This window comes from Hemitrygon akajei, chromosome 8 (genome assembly GCF_048418815.1).
Source record: "Hemitrygon akajei chromosome 8, sHemAka1.3, whole genome shotgun sequence".
NCBI lineage: Eukaryota > Metazoa > Chordata > Chondrichthyes > Myliobatiformes > Dasyatidae > Hemitrygon > Hemitrygon akajei.
Genome location: NC_133131.1, coordinates 94760741 through 94787471, shown reverse-complemented (window position 1 = coordinate 94787471; position 26731 = coordinate 94760741). Strand labels below are relative to the sequence as shown.

The following is a 26731-nucleotide window of genomic DNA, read 5'->3' as shown; positions in this document are numbered from 1 at the left end:
AGAAACTTCGCCCCATGGGGACTCTCTTTTAAAACAAAGGGGGGGTGAATGTGGTGAACTACATATACCTGTCTGGACATGCCCCCCCCACCCCTGCTGACTGCTCCTGTGGCTCCTCCCACTGACCGTGGCTCCTCCCACGGACCCTGGTATAAAGGCGATTGGAGACACCGCCCCGGCCTCAGTCTCCAGGATGTAGTGTGGTGGTCAATTGCCGCTTGTTCTTTCTTCCAGCCAATAAAAGCCAATATCTCACCTCACGTCTCAGAGAGTTATTGATGGTGCATCAGTCATATAACTGTAATAAACAGTGCAAATATTTTATACAGCTCACAGAATCAATCTTTAGTTGTATCAATACACAGAACGTGTAACAGTACACTGCATGAACAGGCTGTTTGGCCCATTATGTCTGCAACAACCCTGATGGCTACTTAATAATCACTGTAACGTTCTCGCTCGGGTGTAACGGAACGCCGAGTTAAACGTCGAGATAAACCGGAGTCAATGAAAACAAGATCGCAGTAAGATTAACCATTTACTGTTCACTCTTCACATTAACGTATGGTGAAAACTGTTGATAAAACAATACAAGACTGGTACAGTGTTTGTTTCCTTCTAAATATCACATTTACATCGTGAATACTTGCAAAGGTAAAACTACAATAACTACATTACATTAAAGTGCAGCATACAGTCAGAATCTACCTGCTCCATTGACTGCTTTAACTACACTTCAACACAAACTATCCCGACTCTTTAACTAACGAAAACATAAACCTTATCGACCGTCGTTACTTTTAACAGAATCGGCGTTAACATTTTAATTCAACATATCGATTATCTAATGACTTACAGCGTTGCTTTCACTGTGTCTTTGGTGCGTAGAGAACAACTTAACTAGCGCTGGGCGCCACATGTGAGCGACCCCCACCCTTGCATTTATCCCAAACCGGTATTTTCCCACAAGACGCGGCGAAACCGGATGTGACGTCATCACAGCCGCGATATATTACAGACAGATGAATTTACTTAAACAATCCTAACTTTAACTAAAAAATGCTAACAAATTACTAAGCGAAAATATTATAAACTAAATAACTGCCATAAAGGCAGCACAATCACATCTGCATGTACGTGGTCTCCGTCCCTCTACTCCATCCCTGTTCATGTGTCTGTCTACATGCCTTTAAATGCTGCCCACATGGCTACTTCTACCACCTCCTCAACCAATGTATTCCAGATACCTTACACTGTGTCAAAAAACTTGCCTCACACATATCCTTAAAACTTTTTCCCCGCTATACTTAACACTACATCCTCTAATACAGGGGCTCCCAACCTCTTTTGTGCCATGGGCCCCTACCATTAGCTGGGGAGTCTATGGACCCAAAGTTGGGAACCCCTGCTTGAGTATTTGACAGTTCCAGCCTGGGATTATCTACTTTGTCTCATAATTATAAAACCATGAGACACGGGAGCAGAATTAGGCCATTCAGCCCATCGAGTCTGCTCTGCCATTCCATCATGGCTGATCCCGGATCACATTCAACCCCATGCACCTGCATTCTTGCCATATCCTTTGATGCTCTGACCGATCAAGAAACTAACAACTTCCACCTTAAATATACCTACGGACTTGGCCTCCATCACAGTCTGTGCCAGCGCATTCCTCAGATTCTCTACTCTCTGGCTAAAAAATTCTTCCATACCTCTGTTCTAAAGGGTCACCCAAGTAAATGACATCCACTGCCTCTCCTTTGTCCACTCTGCTGGTTATTTCCTCAACAAACTCTAACAGATTTGTCAGGCAAGATTTCCCTTGACAGAAACCATGCTGATTGACCTATTTCATCATTAGTCTCCAAATACCCTGAAACCTCATTCTTAATAATGGTCTCCAACACTTTCCCAGCCACTGAGGTTAGGCTAACTGGCCTATAATTTCCTTTCTTTTGCCTTCCTCCCTTCTTAAAGAGTGGAGTGGCATTTACATACATCAAGTTCTATCTAGTCTCCCCGCAGTCTTTGGTGCTCCTGAAAAACAACCCCAAATTCACCCAACCTCTTCAACTTTAAAAATAAACTATCTCAAATATAAAAGCAGATAGTAAAAGATTTGATAATCATGTAAAGCAGAAAAAGGAGGCTAAAGTAAACATGGGACCCTTGTATGAAGAGAAAGAGGAATTAATATTGGGTAGTGATGAATTGGTTGACACCTTGCTTAGCTCTAAAAGCACACTCAACATAGAAATATTTCAATTCCAAAAAATATGAAGATTTTCTCTCCGGACATCTTATATATATTTACTGTGCATACAACTACTACATATGTAACAATCTTCAGACGAATGTACCTAGGTGCAGAGTAAACTCAGGACTCGATAGTAGAAATTAACAATGAAGATTTATTCAGGGAATAATCAAACTAAGAGTTCACTTACTGGGGATTTGAGCACACAGAATGGTAGTGCATACAGAACTTGAATCCAGGTCTCACGATAAGCACTGGCCAAAATAACCTTAAATAGAATATAAAACCCAGGAAACCCACGTGGGTCGAAACCAAAAACTAATCACTTAAAACAGGAAGCCTAGGGAAACTGTATTCACATAACGAGTGTCACAAAAAACACAGTGACAACTTAATGATAAAGGTAATCATTAAGCCAATCTAGTAAGTACTGCTCAGGTGCGTGAAGACCTGCCACGACCCAGCACCCCTCACTGGTCCAAAGAGTTCATGACAGGACCCCAGCCCCTGATGGCTCAGGGCGATCAGGATACCTATTATGAAAGTTCATGATTAATTGAGGATCCAGAATGTCCTGAGAATGAACCCAACATATTTCCTCCATGCCATAGTCTACCCAGTCTATGAGATATTATATCTTGCAATGAACACAAAGAGAGTCTAGTAGGTGCCTGTCTATGTAAACCTGTTGTCCAAAGACAAAACAAGAAGGGAGAGTAGCTTTGGGAGCAGGGGCTGAGGGACTGCAAAGTACAGGTTTGGAGTGAGAGACATGAAAGGTGGGATGGATATGCAAGGTTCTGGGTAATTGCAAGCGAGATGACACTTGATCAATTTTTCAGAGAACCTTAAAAGGACCAACGTATTTGGGAGCCAATTTCTGAGATTCCACCCACATGTGCAGGTCCTGGGTAGATAGTCGAACCTGACTGGACAGAATGAAGTACCAGGTTGCCTTCAAGAGTTAGTTTGTTGCTGCTGTCATTGAGAGCTCACCATTAAAGTCAATCTTGCCTTAGACCAGGTCTGCGTGCATCTGTTAACCAATTCATCAACTGCAGGGACGTCCACCTCAGATTCCTGCTCCGGGAATAGTGGGGGACTGTAGCCAAACTGACAAACTGACAAAAGGGGAAATCCCAAAAGAGGAATGAAAAAAGGTATTGTGTGCGAATTTTCTCCAAGCAAGATGGTCACGCCATGTAGTCAGATTTCCTAAGACCAGATGCCTTAGGAATCACTCCAAGATCTGATACACTTTTTCTGTTTGCCCATTTGTTTGTGGGTGGAATCCAGAGGATAAACTAACAGTTGTTCTGATCAGAGGACGAAAGGCCTTCCAGAATTTGGAAATGAAATGCGGGCCACAGTCGGAGACAATGTCCCATGGGAAGCTGTGAATTCAGAATATATTTTGCTGTCTCTACTGGCGTGGGTAGTTTGGGGAGAGGAATGGAGTGACAGGCCTTCGAGAGCTGCTCCACCATAACCATAATGATAGTTTTCTCTTGGGATGGAGGAAGACCAGTGATAAAATCCATTGAAGTTTGCAACCAGGGACAAGTGGGAATAGAAAGCAGCTGTAAAAGCTGTGGTGTACTGGGTTCTTTATTCAGTGAGCACACATCACATGCTGAGACATAGTCTTTGTTATCTTTGGCCATGCCTAACACCAAAGCCACTTCTTTATAAACTCCAGAGAATGTGAATCTCTTGGGTGACCCCCATTTCAATACCCTCATGAGGAACACCTCAGGGACGAAGATACAATCAGGTGGCTCATTCCTGGCATTGTCATTATGTTGTTTCTGGAGCCACCAGCCTTGAATTGGGGAGAATGATCTTAGGGACTTCGCCCTTATCTGGCATTTCATACTGTCTAGAAAGAACATCCAGTTTCTGATTCTTGGAACCAGGCCTGAATGTAATGATAAAATTATTGAAGAACAATTCCCAGCGTGCCTGCCGGCAGTTCTGTCTCTTGGCATCCTGTATATTAGCTAGGTTCTTATGATTAGTCCAAACCAAAGGGGAGTGTTTGCCTCCCTCCAGCCAATGGCTCCATTCTGCAAGTACCAGCTTGATGGCAGGCAACTCCCTGTTGCTGATCTCATAGTTCATTTCAGTGAGAGAGAGGGCTGGAGAAGAAGGCACACGAGTGATACTTTCGCTCCGAATGTCGTTGCTCACTTCTATTGTAGGCATGATTTGTGCTCTTTCTCTGCACATCGGATGTTGGTCTTTATTCTTTAATTGGGTTCTTTCAGGTTTCTTGCTTTGTGGCTGCCTGTAAGCAAACTCAAGGTTGTATAATTTATACATTCTTTGATAATAAGTGTACTTTGAACGGCCCAGTAGATCTTTTAGTGAGGTTGTTAGTGGAGCTGCATTTGTGTTGAGTCCTGCCGTTGCCCAGCATCCTTCACTGGGCAAAGGCTATAGGGTGTTTACTTCCTTTATGCATAACATGCAACATGACTATATCTATACCATAAGGTGAGGCGTCACAGTAAGCATCACTGGGCAGTGTGGATCATAGTGTGTGAGTACAGTGTCTGATGTCACCATTTCCTTTACCTTCTTGAAAATGACCTCACACTGCATTGTCCATAGTGATTGCTTTTCAATCTGTAGTAATGAGTTCAAGGGCTGGAGCTCAGTAGCCAGGTTTGGCAGGAACCTGTTATAATAACTGACAAATCCAAAAAGGCATCCGTTGGCTTTGGAGCATTCATTACTGCTTGAATTTTCTCAGCACACTTGTGTAATTCTTGTGCATCTATGGTGTGACCACAATAAGTGTTGCTTGGTTTAAAGAATTTGCTACATCCTGCTCTGAGCCCATAATCTTCTAATCTTTTTAACACTGTCTTAAGATTTTGGAGATGTTCCTTGTCATCCTTACTGGTAACAAAGATGTCATCCAGGTAACACTGAGTGCCTGGGCAGTCTTTCAGCACCTGGCCCATAGCTTTCTGCCAGAGTGCAGGTGCAGATGCTACTCCAAAAATAAACCTACAATAGCAATTAAGTAATTGTGGAATTACTGAAACAGCCAAGCCAGTGTCCAATTCCATTTTAATTAATTGTTCACTCTGGTGTAGGCCACATAATTTGTTTCTTCTATTCCCTACTCTAGCCCCTTACCTTTTATCGCCTACCCCTGGGTCCCCTCCTTCTTCCCTTTCTCATATGTTTCACTCTCCTCTTCTATCAGATTCCTTCCCTACTGGCTTCACCTATCACCTTCTAGCTGTTCCCCTTCCCCCTTTTTATTCTGTTGTCTTTCCCCTTCCTTTCCAGTCCTGGAGAAGTGTCTCAGCCCAAAATGTCGGCCATTTATGCATTTCCATACATTCTACCCAACCTGCTGAGTTCCTCCAAATATTTTGTGTGCGTTGCTTTGGATTCAGATTCAGATTCAGATTCAGTTTATTGTCATTTAGAAACCACAAATACAATGCAGTTTTAAAAAATGAGACAACATTCCTCCAGAATGATATCACAAAAGCATATGACAAAACAGACTACACCAGAAAATCCACATAATGTTTGGCAATCCCCAATCCAGAGTCTGGAGAGGCTGCTGCATATTAATATTGTGCTACCATCTTAGCGTGTTCCCCGGAAGGAGCTCCAAATCCACCAGACAAACAAGACCAAAAACTAAAGCTACAAGACTGCACAAAACCACATATTTACAACATATAGTTACAACAGTGCAAACAATAGCATAATTGATTTTTAAAAAACAGACCATGGGCACAGTAAAAATAGTCCAAAGATGTTAAAAGACTATAAGTTTGAAAGAAACCACCACACAGTTTCCACAAGTCCTAAGGTCCTCAATTGACTCATCATCCCATGCCGACGGCAGAAGGAGATACCCCCGCTATGGACTTCCACAGCACCGCCCAAAGCAGACGCAGCACACACTGAAAGCAACCTGACCGCAGCGGACTCAGAGTCTGTCAAACCTCTGAGCCTTCGACCATCCCCGCTGCCACAGCTTCTCCAAGCACCATTCTCTGCCGAGCATATTAAGACAGCCCCGCCAATGGCCATTGGCAACGTAACCCCGAGGACTGGGGGCCTGTTCATCCCAGCAGAGACCCAGACCTCACAGCAGCAGCAGCAACGAAGAAGGTCTTCCTGGAGATTTTCAGATGTTTCTCCATGCTCCCATATTCGTTTTTCATCTGATTATGATTGTGCTTGGCACCCCGCTTCACAAATAACAGATAATCAGCTCTGGAGTAGCCGCTGCAAGCTGCGTCGCACTGCCATCTTGGATTGAAACAAATTCTCATGTTTGTGATTAACTTGTTTCTTGCTAGTTTTCACATGGTAAATCTTAAGGCTACTCAGTCCTGTGACACTTTCATTATTGTCAGATTTTATCAACAGAATGCAGATTAGAATACTTCTTGAAACTGCAATTTGACTTTTTATCTTTTTCTCTTCTCTGTGCAGTCCATTTATTTTTGTCTGCCTGAAATGATCTTTGTATGTCATCTACTTTAGCGCATTTTCTGATAGTTTTGTCTTTAAACCATACAGTCTGGAATACTATATGTGAGCCCCTGCCACAACAGCAACACAACTTGTTCAGCCCGACAGGTTTCTACTTAGACATTGCAATTTTATTCACACTCACCTTCATTCCAGACAGCAACTGAATTGTGTCTCTGTCTGCTGTTTCTATTGATATAGCAATTTCAACTGCTCTTTTAAATGTGAGTTCTGCTTCAGTTGGGAGCCAGTTTTCAATACTTTCTTGGAAGGTTTCACAAACTAAACAATCTCTCAGTGCATTATTAAGCCCATCACTAAACTGACAATGCTGTGACAATTTCTTCAATTCAGCTATGTAAGCTGAAATGGACTCCCCTTCCTTTTGATTCTGCTTATGAAGCCAAAAGTGTGCTGCAATCAGCAGTGGCTTTGTTTCTAAATACTCTTGCATTACATCATTGATATCAGCAAATCTCATTTAGGCTGGTTTATTTGGAGCAGTTAAACTTCTAAGTAAACTGTATACATTTCCATCCAATGCACTCAGCAACACTGGCATTCGCTTTTCATTGGCTATTTCATTTGCTTCAAAATACTGCTCAATTTGTCCCAAATACATCATCCAGTTATCTGTTGTGTGATTGAATGCATCTATCTTTCCTATGTAGCCAGCCATTGTGCTTTTTTTTAAATTTATTTTTCTTATCACCAGGTACTTACTGTGGCCGAACTCATTGCTTGTTAACTTCATCCATTTTTTGCCTTTTTTAACATGAATATCTCTCTCCACTTCTGAAGAAAAACCTGCTGTGTTTTAACAGGTACGTAGGTAGTCATCTCAAGTTCACTTTGAAATTTCCTCATCACCCTCCTAATCCAGAAACTAATTGAAAGAAAAATGCAGGAGGCAGGAGATTTCTTTTTTTTAAAAAATTTTTTTTAATTAGTTTTTCAAAACGTTTTACAAAATTAAAAACCCCAAATCCCAGTGGGGAGCATTAATACAGTGCAAGATTAAGCATACAATAACAATATGCTACAAACGAAGAGAATTTAACAAAAAAGCACCTAAATTAAAGACAAGTGAGCTTAGTGTCCTCCCCAAGCCCCACAACACAAGAAAAAAAACAACTCCAGACCAACCACCACACAGTATAAAGAGTATAAGTCAGGACAGTCAAACTCCCAGACTGTGAATACACTTAGTAACAGAGGATAATAATGCCTACTACCAGAAAAAAAAGAAAAAGGGAGCTGAAACCAAGGGACCGAAAAGAAGAAAAAAAAACAAACAAAAAAAAAACCCTAGTCAAGAGGAAGGTTATGAAAGTACTCGATAAAAGGTCCCCAGACCTTATGGAACTTTAGATCCGAATTAAGAACTGAATAATGAATTTTTTCGAGGTCCAAGCAGGCCATAATGTCATTAAGCCATTGCGCATGAGTGGGCGGGGCAACATCTCTCCATCTGAGGAGGATCAAGCGTCTCGCCAGGAGAGAGGCAAAGGATAGTATTCGGCATTTGGTTGGACCCAGACATAAATTTGTCTCGCCCCAAAAACCGAACAGAGCAATTAAGGGGTTAGGTTCTAGGTGCTGATTCAGAATACCCGATAATGTAGTGAAGACATCTTTCCAGAATTTCTCCAAGCTAGGACAGAACCAGTACATGTGGATGAGAGAGGCCACGCCCCTCTTGCATTTATCACAGAGCGGACTAATGCCAGGGTAGAATCGAGATAGTTTAGATTTAGACATATGGGCTCTATGAACAATCTTAAACTGTAAGAGGCAATGGCGAGCACAAAGGGAGGTTGAGTTGACCGATTTGAGAACTGAGTCCCAGCTCTCCTCGGATAAGGAGATATTTAAATCCTGCTCCCAGGCCATTTTAATTTTATCCACAGGGGCCCGTCGTAAGGCTGCTAGTTTATCTCGGATAATTGAAATTAAACCTTTACCTAGTGGATTAATGGAAAGAAATAGGTCCATAGCATTTTTCACAGGCATTTCAGGAAAGTTAGGAATTAAAGGAGCAGTAAAGTGTCAGATTTGGAGATATCTGAAAAAGTGAGCGTTAGGCAGGTTGAACTTAACGGAGAGCTGCTGAAAAGAAGCGAAGCGATTATTAATGAAGAGATCTTCAAAATGTCTAATGCCCTTCCTGTACCAAACATGGAATGCTGAATCATACGTAGTAGGTAAAAAAAGGTGATTATGTGCGACAGGGCTAGAAACGGAAAACCCCTGGAAACCATAGCATTTCCTGAACTGAGCCCATATACGCAAAGTGTGTCTGACCAGAGGATTAGCTATTGATCTGGGCAGACTGCTAGGGAGTGCAGAGCCAAGAAGTGCAGATATAGATAATTCTTTAGTGGAGCTCAACTCCATTGCCACCCAGTTAGGGCACTCGGGTTGACCGTGGAAGAAAGACCAGAAGGCAGCACAACGTATATTAGCTGCCCAGTAATATAAGGGAAAGTTAGGTAAAGCCATGCCACCCTCTTTTTTAGATTTTTGGAGGTGGATTTTATTAATTCTAGAGCGCTTATTCTGCCACAGATATGACAAAATAATAGAGTCTAAGGAATCAAAAAAAGATTTAGGAATAAAAATTGGGATAGATTGAAATAACTATAAAAATTTGGGGAGAACATACATTTTAACAACATTAATACGACCTACCAAGGATATAGATAGAGGTGACCATTGTACCAGACTCTGTTTTATAGCATATGAAAGATTGACAAAGTTTTCACGAAAGAGATCTTTAAACTTCCTTGTGACTGTAATTCCAAGATAAGTAAATTGATTATGGACTACTTTAAATGGGAGATCGCGAAATATTAGTTCTTGTGCTTCTTTATTAATTGGGAAAAGTTCACTCTTATATAAGTTGAGTTTATAGCCAGAGATCTGGCTAAACTGGTCAAGAAGTGAAAACATTAGAGGTAAGGATGTAGACGGATTTGAGAGGAAGAGTAATAAGTCATCAGCATAAAGAGAAACTTTATGCTCAACACCCCCTCTCCAAATCCCGGTCAATTCAGGACAATTTCGAAATGCTATCGCCAGAGGTTCTATAGCCAAATCAAAGAGAAAGGGACTTAAGGGGCATCCCTGATGGGTGCCACGTTTGAGATTAAATACTTGGCATTTCTGAAAATTAGTTAGAACAGAAGCAGTAGGACACAGGTACAGCAATTGGATCCAAGAGATGAAGCTTTGGCCGAGGTCAAATTTTTCTAAGACTGCAAAAAGGAAGTTCCACTCTATACGGTCAAATGCTTTCTCCGCATCAAGGGAGATAACACATTCAGGAGTCCCAGTTGGAACTGAGTATAAAATATTAAATAGACGCCGAATGTTAAAAAAAGGGAGACGGTTTTTAATAAAGCCTGTTTGGACATCAGAGATAATGGAGGTAATAACGGTTTCTAATCTATGAGCCAACACTTTAGCTAAGATCTTTACATCAACATTGAGCAGAGAGATCGGCCTGTACGAGGAACACTCTGTTGGGTCTTTGCCCTTTTTTAAAAGAAGAATAATAGATGCCTCATTGAAAGAGGGTGGCAATTTGCTGTAATTAAACGAGTCAGATAATACTGAAAGTAACTGAGGGGAAAGAAGTGAGGAGAATGATTTATAAAATTCCACAGGGAACCCATCAGGTCCAGGAGATTTCCCTGAGGACAGTGCAGAAATTGCAAAAGATATTTCTTCTGGTGATATAGGCGCATTGAGTTTGGCTTTGAAATCAGATGAAAGTGAGGGGATATTCAGATTCTGTAAAAATTGATCCACAGAGATATTGTCATTCAGGGATTCAGAGGAATAAAGCTGAGAATAAAAATTTTTAAATGCGTCATTAATTTCTAAATGATCCGATGTAAAGTCTCCATTCTCCTTCCGGATCTTTGTAATGTGTTGTTTGGCTTTGGAATGCCTCAGCTGATTGGCTAGGAATTTACCAGACTTATCCCCATGAATGTAAAAGCGGCTCTTGCTTTCGAGAAGTTGGTGTTCGACAGGTTGAGTGGACAGAAGGTTAAGTTTAGTTTGGAGTTCAACGCGCTTCTTGTATAATTCAGGGTTCTTAGTTTGGGCATATATTTGATCCAAATCTTTAATCTGGTTAATGAGGTCTGCTCGATCTGCACGGGATCTTCTATTGAGATTTGCTGTGTAAGAGATTATTTGACCCCTCAGATATGCTTTCATGGCATCCCAGACAATGTGGGATGGCACTTCAGGTGATGTATTAGTGTTAAAATAAAAGGTTATCTGGTCCTTAATAAATTTTACGAAATCATCATCCGATAGTAAAGTTGAATCGAACCGCCAGTGTTTGTTCCTCTGAGGGAGACCAGGAAAGTTCAGAGAGAGGGTAATTGGGGCATGGTCAGAGATCAGTATACTCTGATAGTCACAAGAGTGGGCAAATGGGATAAGTTGGTTATCGAGTAAGAAATAATCAATTCTAGTGAAGGTATGGTGAACGTGTGAGAAAAAAGAATAATCTCTCTCCGTAGGATGGAGGAAACGCCATATATCAGAGATACCAAAATTAGAGAGAAACGATTGAATAGCTAAGGCAGATTTAGTAGGTGATCTGGTAACAGAGGACGATCGGTCCAGTTTAGGATCCAACCAACAGTTGAAGTCACCACCCAATATAAGAGAGTATGAGATTAAGTCTGGTAGTGAGGGAAAAAACCGTTCAAAAAAGTTAACATCATCAAAGTTGGGGGCATACAGGTTTGCTAGTGCAACTTTAGTGTTATATAGTTTACCAGAAACAATAATAAAACAGCCATTTGTATCAAATATTTTATTATGGAGTTCAAAGGAATATTTGAGTTAATAAGAATGGAGACTCCCCTAGCTTTAGCGACAAAGGATGAATGAAAATGCTGACCCGCCCACTTGGACAGAAGCCGGGAGTTATCGAAACAACGAATATGAGTTTCTTGGAGGAAAGCAATGTCAGCTTTGAGTTGTTTAATATGTGCGAATACCTTCCTCCTTTTAACAGGGTGGTTCAGTCCCTTTACATTCCAGCTCACGAATTTAAGTGCACTAGCCATTATCAATTACTAATGCATAAAAGGCAGCAGGCATATAAAAAGTCAAGCAGTACAATAGCAGTCTGGGAGCAGAGATGTAAACATAGATTCGTAAGGTCAAAATATAAACATGTCCTAAGCAATAAAGAGATGTTGGAACTGGAAAACCCACCCCATCCGCACAACCCAAAACTAGACGGCTACCAAAACAAGTAGCTAGCTCTACCAAAAAAATTAACCCAAATACAACTTCCAGATCTGTGTCATTAACAACAGTTCCGTATAAATACTATAGCAAATAATAACTAGTTTATGCACTAGAAAACATAACTACAGATTAGAACACCTTCTGCAGAAATATACAACTTAATACAGAGAAAATCAGAAGAAAACCAAAACTAACCTACCCGCGAAAAATTATAGAAGAATAAAGTAAGAGAAAGGGAAAAAAAAAAGGTAAGAAGGAAAAAGAAAAAAGAAGGGGAAGGGGAAAATTATAAATTCAAGACGAGTATTTATCAACCGTTTACAGAGAAGGGAGAGAAAAATTCAGAGATTAGGAAAAAGGGGTGAAGAACAGAAAAAGAAAAAATAAATAAATATTTAAAGCAAAGGAGCTTTCCCAGCACAACCAGCGTCTCGTCCGACGCGGTCATAGTTTCTTTTCTCCCGGATTTAGAACTCTTGCTAGACATTGTAAGTTAGATATATTCACAGGTAAGTAAGAGATACCGAAATAATTCCTAACTAAGGTTTAAAAAATGGAGACATTTAGTGCAAAGGTAGCGACAGTAACGGAACAGAAGTTCGGAGCAGCTAAACAATCGCCATCTTACCGGAAGTCCCCAGGAGATTTCTCTGCTTAGTTGTTCTCCTTTTTTAGTGAGGCACTCATGTACATTATGATGGTGTAATGCCATTTGCCATTAATGTACTTCTTACATATTGCCCGTAATGAATTATGTAAACAAAGAATGCTTAATCAAACAACATTTACATTACTCAAATATTATGGAAATGTTGAATACATGGCAGAGAGTATCCTGACTGGCTGCATTACAACCTGATATGGAAATACAAATGCCTGGGAATGGAAAAGTGAAGGATGCACCCCAGTCCATCACAGGTAAAGTCCTCCTCACCAGTGAGCATTGCTACAAGGAGTGCTGCCATGAGAAAAGCAGCATCCATTATCAAGGACCACACCTTCCAGGGCAAGCTCTCTTCTCACTGATGCCATCAGGAAGGAGGTGCAGGAGCCTTAGGTTCCTCACCACCAGGTTCAGGAACAGTTATTACCATTCAACCATCAGGCTCCTGAACCAACGTGGATAAATTCACTCACCTCAACACTGAACTGATTCCATAACCTATGGGCTCACTTACAAGAATTCTATAAGTCATGATCACAGCATTGTTGATTTATTGTATTTGCAAAGGTTATCTCATTTTGTACATTGGTTGTTTGTCTTTGTGTGCAGTTTTTCATGGATTTTCATTGATTGCATAGTATTTCTTTGTTCTACTGTGAATGCCTGCAAGAGAGTTAATCTCAGGGTAGTATACGGTGACATATAAGTATTTTGATAATAAATTTATTTTGGTTTCTTAGGGTTGTTGTAGCTGGGGGTGGTAATAGAGACAAGCTCCCACTAGCTATTAAATGCTCCCAATAGCATGCACCTCAAATAGTTCTGACAACCAAGTCCAGTTTCTGGATAGAAGGGAATAGGTGGAAGTTGTATACTTGCATTTCCAGAAGGCATTCAATAAAGTGTCACATAAAGGATTTCAAAGTTCAAAGTAAATTTATTATTCAAGTACATATATGTCACCATATACAATCCTGAGATTCACTTTCTTGCAGGCATAGTCAATAAATTCAAGAAACACAAAAGAATCAATGATAGCCGACACCCAACAGGACAGAAAAATAACCAAATTGCAAAGGACAACAAACTGTGCAAATACAAAACAAAGTAAAATAATAATCATAAATAAGCAGTAAATATCAAGGACATAAGATGAAAAATACATGAAAGAAGTTTGAAAGTGAGTGAATAGGTAGTGGAAACAGTACAGTGATGCGGCAAGTAAAGTTGTCCTTTCTGATCTAAGAGCCTGATGATTTATCCATAAGTTAAAGATGCATGGAGTGGGGGTAATGTATTTGCATGGATATAGGATTGGTTAACTAATAGAAAGCAAAAGGTTGTGATATATGTGTGTTTCTTTGGGAGGCAGCCAGTAGTGAGCATAGCACTGCAGGGGTTGGTGCTGGGCCTGCAGTTATTCACAATATACATTGACGATTTGGAAGAGGGGATGAGTGCAGTGTATCTATATTTGCTAATGACACTAAATTGAGAATGAAAAAGCAATTTGTGCAGAAGAGTCAGATAGATAGAGTTAGGCGAAGTGAGTGGGCAAGGATCTGGCAGTTCGAGTGCAATTTTGGTAAATGTGAGGTCATTCTATTTGGAAGAGAAAATATATGATGAGATCATTTCAATGGTGAAAGGTTGCAGTACGTTGTAGTGCAGAGGGTATTGGAAGTGCTTGTGCATGAGTCACAAAAATTTGGTTCGCCAGTGCAACAGATTATCAAGAAGGCAAATGGAATGTTTGTCTTCATTGCTAGAGGGATTGATAGCAGAGAGGTTGTGCTGCAACTATACAGGGTACTGGTGAGGCCACCTCTGGAGTACTGTATCCAGTTCTTGTCTCTTTACTTGTGGAAAGATATACTGGTGTGGGAAAGGTGATTCCTGAGGTGAGGGACTGAGCTGATGAGGAGAGATTTAATCTGGGATTATCCCTGCTGGAATTCAGAAGAATGAGAAGGGATCTTATAGAAAAAAATAAAATTATAAAAGGTATTGGATAAGATAGAAGCAGGAAAGTTGTTTCCCTTGCTGAGTGGAAGTACTAGGAGATATAACCTCAAGATTCGGGAGAGTAGATTTAGGACAGAGATAAGGAGAAACTGATTTTCCCAAAAGAGTAGTAAATCTGTGGAATTCTCCTATCCAGGGAAGCAGTAAAGGCTACCTCATTAAGTATATTTAAGACAGTTAGATAGATTTTTTGCCTTGCAGGGGAATTTAGGGTTATAGGAAAAAGGCAAGTAGGTGGGGCTGAGTCCACAGACAGATAAGCTATGATCTTATTGAATGATGGAGCAGACTTAATGGGCAGATGGCCTACTTCTGCTCTTATTTCTTGTGTTTTATCTCTTATGGCTAATACTCTCTAATCTAGTTGTTGTCCTAGTGCCTGGATTGGATCCTGGTATGTCTTCCTTTCCTCAGTAAAGTCATTACATATTAATAGCTTTAGGCAATGTGGTATTTGTCATTAACCAATTCTTGCTGCAAGTATTGTTTCTGTCACTTCAATGAGTGATACTCTAGATCTGTGCAGAACAATAGACAAATAGGTATGTTCTTTAAAATGTAAACTAATGTTTAATTCGCCTTCTAAAGTAATCTCTTGAGGCTGATGATGAATGGCCTGCTGCGAGTGAAAAAGGCCTGCATTTGATTTCTTTTAACGTGGGATGGCCACTGAATGCTGACTGCAACAAATTATTGGCATAGTAAAGTCTTGATCCAATAGCAAGATTGAATACAACTGAGGACAAGCTCTGCTGCACAACCCTAACATGCATAAATATTCATTGATCAACTTGTGTTTGACTTAGAGCAACAATCTACATAAATGTGTGCACACACACAAGACTGAACCCTCTACCATAATTCATTTCCCTCACCAATTTCCTCTAATGGCCTATTACCTCAGGCCACTCTATCTAACCACTCAGTCCTTCAATAAACCCCTCTACCTTGCTACGCTCTCAGCTGATCACTGTTCTCTCAGCCCCATCCCCTTCATTTTTCTGTACTGCACTCTCTCCAGTACTGCCCCTGAGCTGCCAGTAAGCATGCACCTACTTTAACCCTAGGCTCGAGTTGGTCACCAGGCCAGAAAGAGCTATTTTCCTGTTGTACACTGAGTTGCTGGCTCTTCATCTGGGCCACAGCTGATAATTCTAGAAGGAAATTCAGATGTGAGTCCATGGTTATCTGTTTTCATTCTAAAACAGTGGAACTTATGAATAATACTGCAAGCAGTATTTAAAAGGAACAAAGACAGAAAATGCTGAAGAAACTTAAAAGGGCGGGCAGCATCTGCAGAGAAGGAAATGGTGGGAATGTTTCAAGTCGGTGACTTGTGATTAGAAGTAGCAGAAGTTAGAAAATGAACGTGCTCTCACTGGCAGAGAGGAGGTGAAGAGAACAAAGAGAATACATGCGAAGAGTAAAAGCAGCTCAAAGTCAAAGTTGGGCTCATTGTGATATGTGCACGCACAGGCACTTTGCACCAGCACTCACAAGTAAAACATAAATTTAAATGACTGAATGTCAAAATAATGTTGGTGCCAATGGAAGGACCATGGTGAAGGGTTGTTATAGCAGCAGATCTTTCTGGCGCTGTTTCAAAATAAGGGGCAAGCAAGCCAGACAAGACAGAAATGAGGAGGAATGTTTCACTCAAAGGGGGTGAACCTTAATAATTTTCTACCCTGGAAGGCTCAATCACTGATCATATTTAAAACAGAGATCAACAGATTTCTGGCTATTAAAGGAATCAATGGACGCGGGAAGAGAAAGCAGGGAAGTGGTGTTTGATGTCAGCCATGATATTGTTCAATAGTGAATTAAGCTTGAGGGACTGAGTGACATTCCTCTGGTCCCATTTTGTAAGTTCTTGGTTCTTACTTCCAACATCTGTTTTTTAAAAATTTTCCCATTACTGCATCTATAAGGAAAGTTTGGATAGGCAGAGGAAAAATTTAATGGGAAGACCCTGCTCCCATTGCAGAAATGTCAAAGTTCAAATGGCACAAATTTAAAGTGACTGGTAAGAGTATTAGATGGAAGAAGAGGACTAACCTGCTTCATGTACCAACATTAATTCTTAAGTTTATTTTTTTGAAAAAAGTATATTTTGTTTAATAAAAAAACATTGATATCCCTGTTTGAATGCTCTAAGATAATATTATGTTCCAACTTGTGACATGTTCTTTCTCTTTTTCCAGGTTACTGGCTGCCAAGTTACAAGCTAGGGACATCCTGGACAGCCGGGTTGCACTTAGCAGTGATGCTTGGTAACCTAGAGAGTATCACAGTGTTACTAAATAATGATGCTGGCATAGACTATCAACCAAATGGGAAAACGCCTTTACACGTTGCCTGTGAGGTAAACAACAGGGACTGTGTTAGTATGCTACTACGCCATGGAGCTAAAGTAAACTCATACTCAATGAGCGGACATACGCCGTTACATTTGTGTAAAACCAAGACGTCAATCTCCTGTGCAAAACTGCTGATCTGGAACGGTGAGCTGCACAGAATGACATCTTTATGACATCAAACAATATGCAAATATACTTGTAATTGCAACAAAATAAAATGTATAGTAGCTAATACATTTTAGGATTATTACAAACGTACCTTTAGGTCCCATAGTCCATGTAATCATCATCTAAGTTTCAGTAGGTGAATGAGTCATTGAGTGATACACGTCAGTGATTTCCACTGACCCGAATTACTGTTGTGTATTCTTCACTACCTGTTTTCCAGTGTCATAATTAGCAGCAAGTAAAAAATACAGGTAATTGTGCCAGAATCAAATTATTGTATACAAGTTACAAAACAGTGATAGCTTATAAATACATACAGTATATACTAAGAAGTATGTAAAAGGAATAGAGAAACAAAGAGACTGCAAATGCTGGAGTCTGATGCAATAAATAATCTGTTGAGGATCTCAGTTGGTTGGGCAGCGTTTATGGAGGGAGAGGGAATGTTCAATGTTTCACATTGAAACCCTGCAACGTGACCCCACATCCTAAAAGGAACACTTCTTCCTCAGTGAACTCAGTCCAAATATATTTTTAAATCTCCCTTACAGAATTTAACAATGAGTTTTTTTAGGAAATAAACTTAATATTATGAAAAAAGAAGTGGATTAGAGCAATTGAGTTATAGAATCATTGAGCAAAAAAATCAACATGGTGGACCATGTTGCCAAAAGACCATAATACATGCCAATCATCAAATATACTTACCTGTTAGGCAGCTCCAGTCCATAACATTCACATAGATTCTCAGCTCGATACTTCCTAAATTGCCTTCACTGCTGTCCCACATTCCAAATTCCAGTCATCCTTCTTCCCTGTAAACTCTCTAAACCTCCTACTCCTAAGATATGGGAGTAAAGTGAATACTTCCAAAACAACAATTCATGCTAAATGTATTTAAATTCTTTGGGAAAGAGCACTACTAGTGCAGAGGAACTAGCTGCAGCTAAGTCACTGCTGCTGCCACTCTAAGCAGAAACAGAAACAAAACACAAGAAATCAATATAAAGAGAACTGCAGATGCATTGAATTTGAAACAGAAACTATAAGTACCATACATGGGAAACATAATATTGTTCAGACAGGAAACAAAAATAGCAGGGGCGGATTAGTACTTGAAGTCCAGACCTTGTGGTTATTGAAGGGTTTTATCTCTCATTTCACCTTACATTTGCTGGCTTATTTGAGGAGCACTTCCAGAGTGTCCACTTTTATTCAAGGAATTGAATCCATTTGTGATGTTGTGATTTCATCCGTTGCTCTTGCAAGGCACGAGTGCTTTGTAGATGAAAGGCAATCTCTCACACTTTATTTTCAACAGGCGCAAAGTTAAATGCACAGGCTGAGAATGATTATAAAGAAACACCACTGCACACAGCTGTACGATTTGGTGTACCTGAACTTGTGGCCCTTTATGTTGACCACGGAGCCGATGTTAACAGTGTCAATATCTATTTGGAAACCCCACTCATTACAGCAATTTACTGGGCACTAGACATGAAAGAACAGAAATACAGCGAGAACCACCATCTGATCTGTAGAATGCTAATTGACTACGGAGCTTCAGTCAATGCAAAAGAACGGGATTATAAAACTCCACTTCATAAAGCTGCATGGAATTGCGACCACTTGCTTATGCAGATGTTGTTAGAGTCAGGTGCTTTTGCTCGGTCAATGGACGTTAATGGCTGTGCCCCCCTGCAGTACCTGTTGAAGGTCACGGGAGTGCGACCGGCAGCAAAACCTGAAATTTGTTACCAATTGTTGCTAAATCATGGAGCTGCAAGGATTTATCCTCCACAGTTTCACAAGGTAGGACTGCAAGTTGGGAGTTAGACATTCAGCATATTCATCATGTTATTATTCTTAATTCCAATTAACTTATTATTGCACACTTTAACAGAATTTGGTGTTTATGTTATGGAAACAACATTTGTAATGTGTTTGTAGGATATTCCTTTGACTCAGAAGCCTTCAGTCATGTAAGTTCTCCATTCTGGCAGTAAAACAAAATGGAAAGGGGTCATATTCCCTGAATAGGGAGAGACTGCAGAGGTCTGAGATGCAGTAGATGGGGGCATCCTGTTGCATGATTTGCAAGAAATTGGCGTGCAGGTATAGCAAACAATCTAAAACCTGTTATTCATTATTACTTGGGGGAATTAAATACAAAAGCGGGCAAATTTGGCTTCAGCTTTACAGACATTGGTGAGACCACAGATAGATGCCATGTACAGAGTCCTTATTGGAAGAAAAGTGCGAATACACTAGAAGTCTGGAATACATTTACTGGACAAACATCTGGAGTGACAGGTAGCTTTATGAGGAGGAGTTTGGCAGCCTAGACATGTACCTACTGGAGTTTTGAAGAGTGAGGGGTGTTGGTAGTGAATCATATGAGACCATGAGACTTTATGATAGGATGGATGCCTTTTTTTCTTGTGGGAGAACCTAGAACTAAGTTGAAACCATTTTTAAGAATAAAGAGTCATACAATTAAGACTGGAAGGAAGTGATTTTTTTAATCTCAGAGAAATGCAGGTCTTTGGAACTCTCTTTTTCAAAGGGAAAAGGGAAGAGAAGGACGTAGATACTTGGTAAACAAGGGGAAGAATGGGATTTCAGCCGTTGTCTTATTAAATCACAGAGCAGGCAGGTGGCCTTCTCCAGCTCCTAATTCAAATGCACATACCATGTTTTCATTTTTCTGTCTGTTTCTAATAGGCTAATCCATTTACTAACATGGCTAATAAAGGAATCTCTTTTACTGTGGCATCGCTAAAATCACTGTCATTCCCGGGTGCATATTGGCTTTTTTTTTGGTTTTGATTGGAATAAAAATTGTTTAAATTTTCAAGATTGTATTTTACAGTAAATTCAAAAGTACTGAGCATTATTGAAAGCTGATGTCACCTGGTCCTGGGAAATTGCCAAACTGTAACTCATTTAAAAAAACATGTTGAAGAAGCAGATTAATTGGTGATAATCTTCCACTTCTCATCATAGTTGCATAACAATGGAAGGTCTACCCATCACTGCATCCTTGATTCTGCCTCAGATGTTCCCCTGATCTGAGTTTACACTATCTATTTGCCTGGATAAAAGCAATGCCAGTAACTCCCAAGAACCTCAACAACATCCGGCTCAAAGCAGCCCACTTGACTGGCACTCCATCAAACCCTCTAAACGTGCATTCCTTCTATCGACAAGTATACACTAGCTGTAACATTGACCCTATACCCACCCGCACCACCCCAAAATATTAATGGTGGGATCTCAAGACATTATTGCCCTTAACTGTCAAGGATAGCTGATTAAATTCCTTTTCCTGGATATGATCATTGCCTGATAAGTGGCAAGTAACTTGGCACCATCTCAGATAGGTACTGTAGGTAAATATGTAGGTTTCACTGACACTGTCTCCCAAATCTGTGATGCCTACCTCTACGAAGGACAATGAGTACAGGTGCATGGGATACAACCACTTATAGGTGCCGGTCATGTCACAAGTATATTGTTGGACTTTACTGTCACTGTGTCTGCATCCTGTAGTTCCTATCTGGCAGCACAGCAGGAGTAATTATACCAAAAGAAGAGCAGTGATTCAAAAAGGTGTCTCACCAGCAACTTTTCAGTATAATTAGGAAAATTAAAATACAAAAAAACATACGTTCTCTCTCTACCACTCTTCCTCTCCCATCCATTCCTTTACATCACACCTTCTCTCTCCCATTCCTCCTCCCATCCTCTCTCTTTCTCTCTCTATATATTATACTTTCACTCTTCTTTCTCTCCAACTCTCACTCACACATTCTTCCCGGCCCTCTCTCACTTCTATCCCTTTTCCTCCTCCACTCTTGTCCTCCTTCCCCTTCCCATTCCACGCAGATTGAAAGACCTTAGCCGATGATTGGCAATAAGGCCATCACTCCCACAAATTAGGCCAGAGGGCCGGTGAAAGTCCTGCAGGGCAGGCCTCTGGCCCTCTTATGGTCCAGGAGGGTGGGGGACTGTCCCAGGTTACTCCAATTCAGTGGCGGAGGTATTCTGCAAAAGAATAAACCACATATTGGTGTAACTTTAGATAACTGTTCAGTCAACTTTATGCATCAGAGATTTGGATTTATTCTTCATTAAATTAAAACAAAGACTGACTGAAACTACATTTTGTGTTTAGGTTCTACAGTCATGCTGTACCTGTCCAAAGGCGGTTGAAGTCATGATCAATTCTTATGAATCTATTCACTCTACAGCAAAATGGAGAGCGGTTATACCTGATGATATTTTAGAGGTAATTCTGTTTGTCTTCTGCTTCCTTCTAAGACTTCAACAGTTAACAAAGACAGCGGATTAGGAGCAATGGTTTCTACGAATAGTCAACATCACACAACATAATTAAATTGAAGGGGTCAATTTAAATTCATGAATGGACTCAGCATTATACAGGTGCTGAGTATGAAGTCCTGGGGGGAGAAATTGCCTTCTGCTATGATGCTTCTCACTGTGTCTTGGGTTTGGGTGAGATTGGGGCAAATGAATGCTTCATTGCATGAGCTTTTGCTGCAGGCTGCTCACCAGTGTCAATGAAGTGAAAAATCAACATCACGTTAAAATGACAGGCCATGAGCTCAGCAAATATGAAATATCACTTTTTAAATCATAAAACTATAGAAAATTCGTGATGCAGCATGATGACACCCAAGTTGTCATGAATGTACCAAATAAGAAAGAGCTACCCAACTCAATCCTGCCTTCCAATCCTTGTTTCATAATTCTGCAAGTCATGAGTCTTCAGTGTATAACAAAGTTACTTTTTTCATACGGTGAGTGTTTCTGCCACTACCATCCTTTCAAGCAATGGGTTCCTAATCCATAACATCCCTGGATGAAAGCAATTTTCTTCCTCTCCCCTTTAATCCTTTTATCTATCACTTTAAATCTATGCCCCTTGACATCCAAGGAAATACATCATTCCTCTTTACTCAATCTAGGTTTTTAACAATTAATCAAGTCTTCCCTTCCCTACTCAATTTTTACTAATAACTTCATTTTTCATTACTTGCAGCATCTTTATGAATGCCCTCCTGTACCCTTTCCAATACAATCACATCTTTGCTCTTATATGGTAATCAAGCTGTGGCCTAACTAGTGTTCTATAGAGTTCCTGTGTAATCTTCCTGTTCATATATTTTATCCCTTGGTTAACAAAGATAACACCACAGATGCCTTTTTAACCATTGTGTTGAATATTTCCCTGCTACTTTTAATGATCTGACATACAAAGTCCGATATCCCTCTGTTTCTCCAGACAACTCAATGTCGTTCTCATGCTGCCCATTTTCTGTTTATACACTCTGTGGCCACGATATGAGGAAACCCCATACCTAATAAAGTGGCCACTGAGTTCATGGCCTTCTGCTGAAATAGCCCATCCACTTCAACGTTCGACATGTGGAGCATTCTGAGATGCTCTTCTGCATGCCACAGTTATAATACATGTTTATTTGAGTTACTGTCATCTTCCTGTAAGCTTGAACCAGTCTGGCCATTCCTACTCCCCCCCCCCCCCCCCCACCGACCTCTTTCATTAACAAAACATTTTCCCCACAGAACTTCTTCTCACTGGATGCTTTTTGTATTACTCTCTGTAAACTCTTGAGTCTGTTGTGTATGAAAATCTTGAGAGACCTGCAGTTTCTGTGATGTTCAAACCACCCCATCTGGCACCAACAATCATTCCGTGGTCAAAATAACTTAGATCACATTGCTTCCCCATTCTGTTGTTTGGTGCAAATACAACTGAACCCTTTGATCGTGCCTGCATGTATTTATGCATTGAGTTGCTGCTGCATCATTGACTGATTAGATGTTTGCATTAATAAGCTGGTGTACTGGTAGACCTAATAAAGTGTCCACTGAATGTAGGTGTGAATAGACATTAAATTAAGGATGATTCTTCAATAAACTATCCTTACATTAGTAGATTTATAGGTACGAAGACATCAGTCAAAATGATATAGTACATGCAAATAGTGCACATATTAGTGCAACATAAACTGCAAATCATCAAGATGTCTGAATTTGTATTTTGCCCATTGCACTTGCTTTAGAAACAGTGCCATTATACCTCCTGTGTCACACTCTGGCAATACATTAGCAATAGAAATATCATTGTGATCAAAATAATTATGCCTGAAGTAGTGACACATCAAAATTCAAATGAAAAGCTTGCAATTATTTACAGGAAGTACAATGTTAACCATCAATCCAGTCAAATCACTTGTTAGGAAACAGATTGCCTGATCTATTGTCTTGAATCAGGAAAATATTTGCCCAGCTAAAAACCCACCAACCATAGAGCATTAAGAAAATTGAAATGTGGCAACCCCAATATAGTAATCATTAAATTCAAACAGCTATCGAATATAATTAAACAAATGCAACAAATTTGAAGCTAAGAGTGCACCTTGCAAAGTAAACTCCAGCTTATTCTCCATCTACTCTGTCTTTCACATTACTCCACCACACCAATCACCTTCACATTTAGTACCTTTTGATTTCAAAAACTAGTCTGTGACCCGTTTTATTCTTTTGACTTTTCAGCAACACTCAAATTTTTATAATTCTCTGTTCGATGTCTGTGGAAGATCTCCTCGCTCTCTGATGCACTTAGCTAGATGCTCCATTCGAAGAGTGTTAAAAGCAAAGTGTTACAGTGGTGTGCCAAAACTAAACATCCCACATCGACTTAAACAATATCTTCTATTAGAGCCAGAAGGTGTGATATACTGAATAACAGAATTCCATTTTAACTTTGTTGTGAGTATATGAAGACTTTAAAAAGTGTCAATGAAGTATAATCTTCACTAATTCTTCTCAATTAAATCAGCACTTTGCACACATCTAATGGCCCAGACTTTGCCATCAGTGGAAAAAGAAGTGTGTTTGCCAGCTATTAGTTTACAGCTATCCATAAACTTTCTCTGGGCTTTTGACCAGAAACTTGAAACTAGAGATCCTTTTCAGACTGGTGATTTCTTAATATGAGGTCTCTAACATGCATGAGCATGGAAAGAAGCTGTGTTTTTCTTCAACCAAATGAATCTTTCCTCAGCCATGTAGAAGTTAAGAAGTAGAAATTAGGATGCTTAATTTACAGTTAAGTCATATATGGATATATATAGGAATTGATAGAGGGAGTAAAGAAGTGAAATGGAATAAAATTATTACAATTATTAGGTTTTTAAATTCACCAACAATAATTAACTTACTTGGGCTTCTGCACCCTTCCTTTCCAGTTCTGATGAAAGGTCTTGGCCTGAAATGTTGACTACTTATTCCTCTACATAGATGCTACCTGACTTGCTGAATATACCGTATATTGAATATTATGCTTCTAGTTCTTGTTCTGTTATATTCTGGCACGTAGGTATTTGTGTTCCATTAACAAAATGAAGTGTTCATCGACGTGCGTTTGTCCACCATCGACGTCTGCAATATATAATGATCTATTTATATTGTTCTTTGCCATGGCTTCCTAGTAATTTCCTAACAAAAGCAAATGGCCAAAGATAACATTCTAAGAACCTCTGAACCATCTCTATGAGGTGAAAGCTCTGAGATGTTACTTCAATATTATTGAATCCTTATATTCATTACAGTTGATAGCTATCAATTCAACATTCTATATAAGAAGTTATCATTTTACTGTGCTACAAACAGGAATGCAACTTTCAGCCTCTTCTATTCAAGACAGTGAACAGGTTTGTTTTTCCACAAACCACATTTTGGTTTCTTTCTTTTCCAATCATTTTGTTGGCTTGTATCCTCCCCTGTAAACCTTATGTTAATTACTGCCTCCCACGTAACGCCCATATCCCAAAGGTTTCTCAAGCTGATGTAGCCGTTTCTATTGTCTCCTGTAGACTTTGCACTGAATGACTCTTCATTCCCTGGGTAATTTCAGTTCCTTCTCGCTTTGCAATCTCTCTGATTTCACAACATTCCTTAAACTTTCCCTCCATGTCTTTAATTTTGTTATCCATTGTGGCTTCCGCACTCCCATTTTCATAATTGCAGTTAAGGACATCTCTCACCACTTCCTTGCAATCCTCACCACCCACATTATTTTTCTAAACCACGGGGAATCTCATCTAAATCATAATCACAAGTCTACTTCTAAGTTGTGAACTAATTGGACACTTTCCAGATAAGACATCTGCAGAAGTCGTTCTTTTGCTCCATGTAACTACTTCAGACAGTCATACTGTGTATTGGAAGGAAGGCATTCTGCCTTTTGCATCCATTTAGACTCTAACCCAGAACAGCTAGTCCCACTCACCACAGCCCTACAGATTAATTTCCTTTCATTTCTTTGTCCAGCTCACTTTATAATATAATAATTGAATCTGCTTCCAACTCCATCCCAGCACAGTATTCCACTAGCTCTACATATAAAAAAATGACTATGTCATGTTTGGTTCTTTTGCTAATTATCAATATTAGAAACATAGAAAGCCTACAGCACAATACAGGCCCTTCAGCCCACAAAGATGCACTGAACATGTCCCTACCTTAGAAATTACTAGGCTTACCAAAAGCCCTCTATTTTACTAAGCTCCATGTACCTATCTAAAAGCCTCTTGAAAGACCCTATCGTATCCGCCTCCACCACCGTTGCCGGCAGACCATTCCACGCACTCACCACTCTCTGAGTAAAAAATATACCCCTGATATCGCCTCTGTACCTACTCCCCCATACCTTAAACCTGTGTCCTCTTGTGGCAACCATTTCAGCCCTGGGAAATAGCCTCTGACTATCCACATGATCAATGCCTCTCATCATCCTGTGCACCTCTATCAGGTCATCTCTCATCCTCCTTCACTTAAAGGAGAAAAGGCCGAGTTCACTCAACCTATTCTCATAAGGCATGCTCCCCAATCCAGGCAACATCCCTGTAAATCTCTTCTACACCCTTTCTATGGCTTCCACATCCTTCCTGTATGAGGCGACCAGGACTGAGCACAGTACTCCAAGTGGGGTCTGACCAGAGTCCTATATAGTTGCAACATTACCTCTCGGCTCCTAAATTCAATTCCATGATTGATGAAGGCCAATACACCATATACCTTCTTAATCACAGAGTCAACCTGCGCAGCTGCTTTGAACATCCTATGGACTTGGATCCCTCTGACCCTCCACACTGCCAAGAGTCTAACCATTAATACTATATTCTGCCATCATATTTGACCTACCAAAATAAACCACTTCACACTTATCTGGGTTGAACTCCATCTGCCACTTCTCAGCCCAGTTTTGCATACTATCAATGTCGCACTGTAACCTCTGACAGCCCTCCATACTATCCACAACACCTCCAACCTTTGTCTCATCAGCAAACTTACTAACCCATCCCTCCACTTCCTCATCCAGGTCATTCATGAAAATCACGAAGAGTAGGG

The 26731-nt window shown here is 40.2% G+C and overlaps 1 protein-coding gene across 1 annotated transcript in view; it reads left to right on the top strand.

Moving 5' to 3' along the window:
• asb4 (ankyrin repeat and SOCS box containing 4) overlaps positions 1-24061 on the top strand; it is a 36401-nt gene extending 12340 nt beyond the window's left edge. The window contains exons 3-6 of the mRNA XM_073054194.1: positions 16946-17245; positions 18591-19081; positions 21447-21560; positions 23873-24061. Coding sequence (XP_072910295.1) covers positions 16946-17245; positions 18591-19081; positions 21447-21560; positions 23873-24061 — 1094 coding nt within the window. The remainder of the gene's footprint in view (positions 1-16945; positions 17246-18590; positions 19082-21446; positions 21561-23872) is intronic.
• The last annotated feature ends 2670 nt before the right edge of the window (positions 24062-26731 follow it).